This window comes from Nicotiana tomentosiformis, chromosome 11 (assembly GCF_000390325.3).
Source record: "Nicotiana tomentosiformis chromosome 11, ASM39032v3, whole genome shotgun sequence".
In the NCBI taxonomy this organism is placed as follows: Eukaryota; Viridiplantae; Streptophyta; class Magnoliopsida; order Solanales; family Solanaceae; genus Nicotiana; species Nicotiana tomentosiformis.
This window is the reverse complement of record NC_090822.1, coordinates 29,068,726-29,080,362: the sequence shown is the minus strand read 5'-3', so window position 1 is coordinate 29,080,362 and position 11,637 is coordinate 29,068,726. Positions and strand designations below refer to the sequence as shown.

The 11,637-nt window shown below is 36.5% G+C and overlaps 1 protein-coding gene across 1 annotated transcript; it reads left to right on the top strand.

Annotated features, from left to right (window-relative positions):
* The first annotated feature begins 679 nt into the window (after positions 1–679).
* On the top strand, positions 680–1,342 carry LOC138901191 (uncharacterized). Its single transcript, XM_070188934.1, has one exon. It carries the CDS (start codon positions 680–682, stop codon positions 1,340–1,342), a length of 663 nt encoding a protein of 220 aa, XP_070045035.1.
* The last annotated feature ends 10,295 nt before the right edge of the window (positions 1,343–11,637 follow it).

Below are 11,637 nucleotides of genomic sequence, written 5' to 3'. Positions count from 1 at the left end.
AAAATTATAGAAGTTTTGTCCAAGTATGAGCACACTTCAGGCCAAATAATCAATAAGACAAAGAGTTTATTTTATATGCATTATAGTGTGTCCTCAATAGTGTCCAGCTCGATAGGTACTATCACTAGATTTTCAAAGGGTGAATTTCCATTCACCTATCTTGGCTGCCCAATATTCTACATAAGAAGAAGGGAGGATTATTACAATGACCTGATCAAAAAATGTAAAGGCAAAACTGCACTCTTGGAAAGGGAAGCTACTATCCTATGGGGGAAAATCTATATTAATCTCTAGTGTTCTACAGAGCATGCCAACGCACATCCTTTCTGTCATTGACCCTCCTAAAAATGTAATTGCACACCTTCATAAAGCCTTTGTGAGATTCTTCTGGAGTACCAAGGAAGAAGGTAGGAGTAGACATTGGACAAAATGACAAAATCTATGACTACCAAAGGAAGAAGGGTGTGTAGGTTTTAGATCACTGCATGATGTATCAAAAGATTTATTTGCCAAATTGTGGTGGAAGTTTAGGACATCCAAGTCCTTATGGTATAACTTTATGCGGAACAAGTACTGTAAAAAGGAAATCCCGACAACTGTCAAATTTAGACAAGGATCTCAAGTATGGAGGAAAATGCTAGAGGCTAGGGAATAGGTGGAGCACGAAATACTATGAGAAATGAATAGGGGTTCTACTAATGTTTGGCATGAGAATTGGATTGGTCTGGGAGCTCTGTACCATATTGTTCCAAATGACTATACAATCAATGAAGATATGCAGGAAGTAGCTGAATTGAGAGTGGATGATACATGGGATGAGCAACTTCTAGTGCAATCTTTTCCTACGGACATTGCTCAACATATCAAGCAAGAAGTCATATTTGGCACTACTGAGAATTCCTGGGATGTTCCTAGATGGATGCCTTCACCCTCAGGAAATTTCTCTGTTAGTAGCGCTTGGAATATTTTGAGGCATAGAGATCATGTGAATCCTGACTACAATAAGATATGGACTAAAGATCTACCTTTTAAAATCTCATTCTTCTTATGGATATTGTGGAAGGGGAAGATTCCTACTGACAATTTATGGAGAAGAAGTGGGTATTTGGTAGTGTCTAAGTGTTGGTGTTGTTCACAACCGCAAGAAGAGACTTTTCAACACTTGTTCCTAACTAGTGAAACTACAACTAGAGTATGGAGAAACTTCCTTCAAGCAGCAGATTTAGTGATCAATCTGGTACAGGTGCATCAAGTAATAAGAACATGGTGGAATGCAAAGTGTTATCCTAAACTAATGCCACTATATCAGGCAGCTCCAGCTGTAATCACATGGGAACTTTGAAAGAGGAGAAATACGATGAAGTATGGTGGTGCAATTTCTTACAATAGGGTGATTCATGAAGTGAATAAGACTTTACATTATCTAGAAAGGATTAGGTACCCATGGCTATCCATAATTCCTCCTCTATGGTCAGATATGATCAGCTTCTTTGAAGGCTACAAGCCATATGTGGGGACTAAGAGTGGTTCAAATACAATACTGATGGTGCATCAAGAGGCAATCCTAGTCCAAGCTGATATGGGTTTTGTGTTTGAGATCATGCTAGAGATTTGGTGTTTGAGAAAGAATATAAGATAGGAGAGACAACTAACTTAGTGGAAGAAGCAAAGGCAATTGTGGAGGGATTGGCATACTGTGTGGAAAGGCAGCTACATCCACTGATTATCTAGAATGATTCCTTAGTAATGAGGAAGATAATTGATCGTGAATGGGCAACTTCCTGGTGTATAGGTGCTGAAGTAAGGAAGATCAAGCATATAAAGAACAACTACAATGTTGTCTTTCAACATGTACTAAGGGAAAGGAACATTGTTGTTGACTTTTTTGCTAACCTAGCTTTCCCTTTTGTAGGTACATACATATTTCAGTCATTTAATGAATTGCCAAGTGCAGAAAAAAAACTGATCAACATGGACAACTCATAAATTCCTAACCTTCGGATTAGGATTGTGAAGAGAAGAGGACCTGATTAATGAGATCAACATATAAAACCTTGCCTTGTTTCTTAGAAATTATGGTGTCTCAACAATACAGGCAAGATCTCAAAGAAAAGTAGGCTAGTAAAACTCCACCAACTAGAATTCCTAATTATGCAGTTGTTCTCACTTGTATGGTGTACATACTTGGTTGGTTATAATTATAGCTAGCGTTGCACAACACCAGACTATAGGGGATCTGTTGCAACCTCCTGTAAATGCTTGGCTGCAGATACCAAAGACCTGCACTGCCTCTACAAAGTCATATTGGTTTGATTATTGTTTTTATCTCTCACTCTACTGGGCTATACACCAATTGAAGAGTGTAGATGCATGAGTAGTGTAAGCTAACTGAGGCAATAGCATGGTCAAATTGTTTTTGCACTTCTCCAGGGTTTTAAACAGGTTTCTGTTGTGACCATTTTGCTCTCAACAATATGTTGGCATTAGGTTATAACAAATGTTGAATCTGCAGGTCAAATACATGCCAACTGAAGTGTGTAGATGCAATAATCTGGGAGCACAGGCACATTTCATAAATCTATTTGCTACATTTTGCAGGATAACAAGATCAGAAAACTGAGACAAAGACTAGTCTCATACAGATACCAAAGGATGCCATATTTGCTTGGTTATAACTGTTTTATCTCACTCTACTGGGCTTACATACACAATGCTTGAAGGGTGTAGATACCTGAGTAGTGGTGACTATAATATGCCTAGCTACAACATAATGCTCAACCAGCACTGCTTCTGAACATGAGACAATCAAGAACTGATTAGCCTTCAGTAGAACCAGTATTACTATGTAGTTGGAGTTGCTAATACTTAGTGCTATGTGGGAATGGCTTGAAGATAACCAACAAGAGAGTCACAATCCAGCACCAACAACATCCCTCATCATCATCAAAGTTATCAGCACACACAAATCCTAGGAGCACAATTTTACACCCTAACTTGGTTGTTTCATGTTGCAGGTATGAATAACAGGATCAGAAAACTGAGGCAAAGAATAAAGTCTCAACCTGAACTGCTTTTACATAGAGAACAATCACAAAACTGATTGGACTTCAATGTCTGGATGCTAGTTGAAGTTGCCACTGCCTTTTGCTATGTGGAAATTATTTAAATTATTTGCTGCTTCCCAGAGGATAACAAGATCAAAAAATTGAGGCAAAGACTAGTCTCATAGATATATCAAAGGATGTCATATTTGTTTGGTTATAGCTGTCTTCTCTCACTCTACTAGGCTTACATACACAATGTTTGAAGTGTGTAGATACCTAAGTAATGGTGACTGTAACATGCCTGGCTACAACAGAATGCTCAACCAGCACTGCTACTGCACAGAAGACAATCAAGAATTGATTAGTCTTCAGCAGAACCAGTATTACTATGCCAGTTTGAGTTGCCAATACTTAGTGCTATGTGGGAATGACTTGAAGATAACCAACAAGAGAATCACAATCCAACACCAACAATAGCCCTCATCAAACAAAGTTATCAACACACACAGATCCTGGGAACACAATTTTGCATCCTAACTTGGTTGCTTCATGTTGCAGGTATCAATAACAGGATCAGAAAACTGAGGCAAAAAATAGAGGCTCTACTTTTGCACAGAAGTCTATCACAAAAGTAATTGGTCTTTAGCAGAATCAGTATTGTTGTTATATTGTCTGGATGCTAGTTAAAGTTGCCACTGCCTTTTGCTATGTGGGAATGATTTAAAGATAACCAACAAGAGAATCACAAACAAGCACCAATAACAACCTTTCTTCACCATTCACCAACTAGTCATCTTCAAAGTTTTCAACACACATAGGAACCTGGGAGCAAAACACTACATCCTAACTTGTTTGCTTTATTTTGCAGAGTTCATAGACATGATAAGACTGCTTTGGCAAGTATACAAAGAGGTGCTGACAGTACAAATAATCAGTAGAATACTGGTTCAACACAACATGTGTTTGCAGCTTCTCTAAAAACATTTAATGCCTATTGGTGCTAGCATCAACTCCCAGAGGTATTAGCATATTGCAATGCTCATTATGGGAGTCTCTCAACACATTACAACAACCAAATATCAGCAACACAGATGACATCACAATCATGCTACACAGATCATTTTCAATCCGACTAAAGTGGTCAGCAATTTGCTGTACACACATAGAAACAACACAGATATCAGTACAAGTCAGGATCAGAAAAATGGAACCTATCCTGCTATACATCATAAGCAATTTGACTTTGACATCAATCAGATGCAAATACACAGACAGTTATCACATGGCCTGAGCTTGACTACTGTTTATTACTTGTGTGATGTTAGACCATCTCTCAGTGGTATTAGCATGTTATCATGCTCAGTCTGGGGGTGGTTTAACACCATACAGAACCATTGAGTTAAGTAGCCATCTCATAGATACGAATTATATTAAATGTGATTGCATTTATACACACTATATGGTTGCACATGAACAGCCTCTTTGTGTATTATTTATTGGTACTGGTATATCAAACTGAGGATACCTACTCATATGAAATACAAGGAAAACTGCTACTTACATCTGTTTTTTGGTATTGACAGTATAGTGTCATATCATTATCCAGTTTTATTAGTGTGCATGCACGCTCAATCTGGAGATGAAAAGACACTATATTGTCTTCATGTATCAAGCTGGCAGCTCTGTCTCTAGTAAGTTTTCATCTCAAATTCATGCTCAATGTATCAACAATGATGCTGGAATTTTCAGCCACAAGAACACAATGTCCAAAATGCTTTGCTAGACAACTACTGGATTTAAACATACCTACTCCTTGGATTGCAACAAATGGCACCTGGTGAGAGCTTTGTAGGTGCTACAATAAATTGTTGGGAACTGGTGTGTACATCCACAATCGTCGGCAATACTTGGATGCTTCAAATTACTAGTCTCGTAGTTTCCATCGTTTATTATGTTACTTCTACTTTGCTTTGTTTGTAGGTTATTTAAACATTTTGTAATGTTTACCCAGTTGGGGATTTATTATATATAATAGCTACTAGGGTAATAACCTAGTAGTATATTTGCTAAAAAAAAGAAGACTTAAGACCAATAAGTTTTAGTAATTTCATTAACAATATCATATCAAGGGTAATGCATGATAGGTTGGAGAAGATTCTTCCTTCTTCGATCTCCTCCAATCAATCTGGATTTGTTAAAGGAAGGACTATCTTTGAGAATATGTTACTTACTCAGGAGATTGTAACTGATATAAGGTTAAGGGGAAAACCAACTAATGTTGTGATCAAGCTGGATATGGCTAAGGCTTATGATAGGGTTTCATGGAAATACCTACTTCATGTGTTGTGAAAAATGGGATTTGTTGAGCACTTCATCAACATGAATTGGAATCGGCTATCAAATAATTGGTATTCAGTCCTTGTTAATGGACAATCAATATGGTTTTTCAAGTCCACAAGAGGTATCAAGCAATGATATCCTTTATCACCAGCTTTTTTCATCATTTCAACGGAGGTACTATCAAGATCACTAAATAAGTTGTTTGAAGATAAAAGCTTTAAAGGTTTTGGAATGCCAAAGTGGATTGATCCATTAAACCATTTGGCTTATGCTGATGACACAATCATCTTTGTTTATGTTGATCCATATTCCATAGAAAAAATGGTGGAGGTTATCACCCAATATGAGCACACTTCTGGACAGCTTATAAATAGAACAAAGAGCTCATATTTCATGCATGCTAAAGTGGCAAGATCTATTTCCTCTACTGTAGGGACAATTACAAGATTTCAACAAGTGGAATTTCCATTCACTTACCTAGAATGCCCTTTTTTCTACACAAGAAGGAGGAAGGACTACTACAATGATGTCATAAAGAAGGTGAAAGCAATGCTACATTCCTGGAAAAGAAAGCTACTATCTTATGGTGGCAAGGCAACACTTATAACTAATATTCTTCAAAGTATGCCCACTCATATGCTATCAGTGCTGGACCCTCCTCACAATGTGTTGGACCATTTGTACAAAACCTTTGCAAGATTTTTTTGGAGTAACAAAGAAGAAGGAAGAATAAGACACTGGGCAAAAAGGCTTAACTTAAGCTTACCAAAGGAGGAAAGTGGTCTAGGTTTTAGATCACTATTTAATATATCAAAGGTTTTATTTGCCAAGCTATGGTGGAAGTTCAGAAAAACTAAGTCCCCATGGTCAAACTTCATGTGGAATAAGTACTGTAAGAAAGAACTACCTACAGTTGTTCTATTTAGACAAGGTTCACACGTGTGGAGAAAAATGTTAGAGCAAGGGAAGAGGTAGAACATGACATATTATGGGAGATGAATAAGGATTCTACCAATGTGTTGCATGAAAATTAGATTGGTTCAGGTGCTTTATATAATGTTGTACCTCCAAATTTTCCTATTAATTAAGAACTGCAGGAAGTAGTTGAACTGAGAGAACAAGACAGTTGGAATGATCATCTTCTGGAGCAATCATTCCCTGCAGATATTGCAGACCATATAAGGCAAGAAGTGCACTTCAATGGCAATGATGAATACTGGGATTCTCCTAAGTGGATGCCAACATCCACAGTGAGATTTACAGTAGGAAGTGCTTGGCAGAAAATAAGGCACAAGGCACCTACAAATGCAGAATACAAGACTATGTAGATTAAAGGTCTTCCTTTTAAAATCTAATTCTTCCTATGGAGATTGTGGAAAGGTAAGATACCAACTGGTGATTTTTTAGAGGAGAAAGTGTTAAATGGTGGTGTCCAAGTGTTGGTGTTGCTTGAATCCAAAAGAAGACACATTCCAGCATCTATTCCTTAAAAGTAAAATTGCAAACAGGGTGTGGAAAATATTCCTTCAACCAGCAGGTATAATTGTCAACATGGTGCAGGTACATGAAGTTATAAGAGCATGCTGGAAAACACATTGTTGCTAAAAGCTTAAGCCACTAATTCAGGCAGTACCTCAAGTGGTTACATGAGAGTTTTGGAAGAGGAGAAATATAATAAAATATGGAGGATCTGTATCTCGCAATAGGGTCATTCATGAGGTAAATAATACTCTACATAGTCTTGCAAAGGTCAGATACCCTTTGATGCAGAATATTCCATTAATGTGGCAGGATATGTTCAAGTTCTTTGAATGTCACAAACATTATTTAATGACCAAGAGAGTAACATGGGAGTTTCCATTTGAGAGTTGGTTGAAGTGTAACACAGATAATATTTCTATGGGGAATCCAGGACCTAGTTCATATGGATTTTTCATACATGATTGTCATGGAGATTTAGTGTATGCTACAACTAAGGAAATAGGTGAAACAACCAACATTGTAGCAGAAGCAAAAGCAATTGCTGAAGGCTTGGCCTACTATGTGAAAAAGCAGCTACACCACCCTCTAATAATTGAGACACACTCTTTGACAATGAAGAATATTATTGAAGGAGAATGGGTATCCCCATAGTGCATTGGAACATATGTGAGGAGGATAAAGGAGAAGAAAGATTAGTTCAATGTCATCTTCCAATATGTACTAAGGGAATATAATACAATGGCAGATTATTTAGATAACATTATTTTTTCTTATGCAGGTCCAGTTTCATTTCACTCCTTCTTTGAACTGTCGAAAGAAGGAAAGACATTAATTAATCAAGACAAAGTGCGGATTCCTAATATTAGGATTAGGATAGGAAGGAAATTGACCCACAATGATGGTATTATTTTCAAGGAAACAGGCGCATAATGGAGGTGGATTGGCACTCCATGACATCTCCAATAGAGGCAGCCAACACATCAATTTGTACACAATGCGACAAGACAGCAATGGCTCAAATTCAAACTGAACAAACTAGCACTGGCAAGTATTTCTGGTTCCAATTAATATCGTGCATAAGCATAAACACTTTGAACTGGACAATGTTTGCTACTCACAGAAATCACATGATGAACTATTGATTCAACATAATCTTATGTGTTAGATATTTGTGGATCATTATCTAGTTGTATTAGGGTGTTTTCACACTCAATCTGGAGATGAAAAATTGAAACATTACATAGCTTTTCAAAGCAGCAAGCTAAGGAAACATAGACATAAAGAAACATCCTTGGTATTGTCCACTAAATTTGTTTACTGATACTTACTTCAAGCTGTAGCAATACTTCTATCCATCAAATCTGGATATATGATTCTCAGATGCATGCAGTGACAAATAGCTTATGCCTTCATTTGTAATAAGATCTCGCGGCTTATTACCAAGGACCAGGATTAAGGAATTTCACATGGAACAACAAATGTGCCTGCCAGTACAGATCTGGATTGCTTCATTATAGTGGTGTGATCGATTGTATTTCACAAAATGCCTTGATCATTGCTAATTCTGGCGTCTGGTGAGAGCGATAGATGTGCTACTTCTTTTTTGCACTGGGCATTTGGATCCACATGCACTACATATTAATGGAAAACAAACAACTTACACCTTTGTAATAGCTACTGTATTTGAATTATCTAGCTGTAATTCGGTATTTTATTTTGCTACGAACTACTTGTATCATTATGCACCAATTTTAATGGGATTTTATTAATATATATTAGTCACTAGGCAACCATCCTAGTGCCATAGTTTTTTTTTTATAAAAATAGTGATTTAACGCCAGAAAAAATATATGGTAGCCGAAAGTATATTTATAACTACTGGATTCATGTCCCTTCGTTAAGAAATGGTCGTTAAAAGTCAATATTCTTGTAGTGATGTCAGAAGAATTCATGGTTAGGAGTTTGTATTTCGTCCAGCATTTGGATGATTTTAGCATAGTTGTGAGGTGCGCACATGTTAGCCCGCACAATAAAGTTATCGAAAAAAGGGTCCAACGACTCTAGAAATATAGCTTGCAGTTAATGTGTTTCTCAAATGTAACCCTTTAACTTTTGTCGGACAACTATACCCGTGACAACCTTAATTCTTTATTAGAAATATGGGACGATTGTAATTAAATTTTCTTTCTTATCATTACTCCCTCCAGTCCGTATTACTTGTCTTCTTTCTTTTTACACGCCCCTTAAGAAATTATTTGAAATACAAGGATAATTTGTTGAAATTGTCCTTATTTATTTTTTTGATCTTAATTTAATACTACTCTTAATTTAAGTACTTTAATCTCTCTCCACATTTTTTAAAATAAGGGTAACGGTGGAAAAAAAAAATTAAATTTCTCTTGATTTTCTAAAATAACTAGTATTATGGATCAATTATTTTTTATAATCAGGATAAGTAAAATGGACCGGGGGAGTTCAAAATTAGATCTTAATCAAATATCTTCACTAATTCCCAAGGGAAAATAAGTGTTTTTATTTATGCAGTTTCTCATGTTCTTGCCTTCATTTTAAACAATACATTCGACAAAGTTGAATTCAAGATTTGTTGATGATGACGACGATTATACTATAATGGCTTTAACATTCAAACTTAATTATATTTCTTAATTGCTTGACTAAGTAATGAATCTGAGTCACTTGACATCATTCAACATTTTCCGCAAAATAAAATGCCGATTTGCATATTTTTCAAAATATCACCATTTTACTAATAAATATTCTTTCTTGATAGAGACTTTTATATTCCCTTTCTCTTCCCCTAATCTCATTTTGAGATTGAGACTTGGTAAATAAGGGAATGTTTCAATTTAAATGAGTGTCTTCCTCTTCTAACAAGTGAAAAAAGAAAAAGAAAAACTCTTTAAGGATGGACAGACAAAGTTGAAAAACCAATAAATAGAAAAAGAACAATCTTTAAAGCAACTGAATAATCGAAATTTGTAATTTACCAAATTTTTTTAGGGAACTCTTTTGATGACATTAAACCTTTAGATTCACTTATGGAGAAAATATAAAGATGTCTCTAATACGATGTGAAAGGATATGAACATCTAGTCGAAATGTTGAACTAGTCTAAACTTTTTATACAACATCGATGGCATAGCCAGTTCACTAGGTTATGTTCGATCTAAAATAAAGGATTTTTTTCCGTATTATTTACCATTTTTACTGCAATCCTATTGGACGAACATGCTCACTCGTGTTATTGTTTACCCGCAAAACGATACAGTTAAATTTAGACGTGGTTTCTAGACAAGTGAATTAATTTGATCCTGAAATAATAAAATAATTAAAAAATTATGCAATACTTAGCCTTGAGATGGAGATGAAATAACAGAAATAACAGTTTCGAAAATAAGATTTCCGGGCACAACAATAATGAAATCAAAAAGCAAGAAGATAACATTGTATTAAGTTTTGAATAGAATGTTGCATAAGTTTGTCGGAAAATTTTCCCTCTACAATGATAACCGAGCTCACTATTTATAGCTACGTTTAGGGAAGGAGGTCCTAGGATTGTGCCCCTCTTTTATGTCAATTATGAGGGTCATTGAAGAAGATGTAAAGGTAAACATAAATGCCAAATTTTCTGTAACGGACAGTCTTTCTTAATGACTTAGAATATTCTCTATTAAATGCAATCGGGTGAAGAATATTCATCACACCTTTATGAGCGTTATTTTTTCCGGTGACAAACGGAACAGTTGTCTTCGGTCTTGGCCATTCCCCCGTCTTAGGTTCCACGTGTCCCTGTTTTGGATGTTGTAACGACCCGGCCGGTGGTTTCCAGAGTTATAGTCCTGCTTCCCCCATTTCTACTTCTTTTTATGTTATTCAGCTATATTGTGATGTATCGGGTTATTGGTTCGGGTTAAGAGTGGTTTCAGAGTGGATTGAGACACTTAGTCTATTATTTAGAAGCTTAAGTTGGAAAAAGTCAATCGAACTTTGAATTATGAGTAAACGACCTCGGATGTGGATTTTTATGGTTCCATTAGTTTCGTTAGGTGATTTTGGACTTAGGAGTGAGTCCGGAATGTAATTTGGAGGCCTGTGGTAGAATTAGACTTGAATTGGCGAAAGTTAAAAATTCAGCGATTTCGGTCGGAAGTAAAAAATTTTATATCGGGGTCGGAATAGAATTTCGGAAGTTGGAGTAAGTTCGTAGTGTCATTTGTGATGTGTGTGCAAAATTTGAGGTCATTCGGACGTGGTTTAGTTGGTTTCGGCATCGGTTGTCGAATTTATAAGTTTAGAAGTTCTTAGGATTGAATCCGAGGGTAATTTTGTGTTTTGATATTTTTTTGAGTGATTCGAAGATTCGACTAAGTGCATATGGTGTTTTAGGATTGGTTGGTATGTTTGATTGAGGTTTCGGAGGCCTGAGGTGTATTTCGGGGTGAGTTTTGAGCGAGTCCGGGCATTTCCGGAACTCAGGTATGCTTCTGATGCTTTGAATTTCACGGACCTCAGTAGAATTTCGTGGCCGCGCTTGGAATTTCACGGACCACATAATTTCTCCGCGGCTGCACTCCAGGGAAACGTTCTGTAGATCCGCTGGTCCGACTTCGGAAGCCTATATCTTTTGATCTATAGGGCAATTTTGAGATGATTCAAAAACGAAGTTGTAGCCCTTCGTGTCTAGTTTCCAGAAAGGTAAAGAAGTCATCATTTGGACATCTATAGAGAAGGTTATGGCCAAAATACTAAA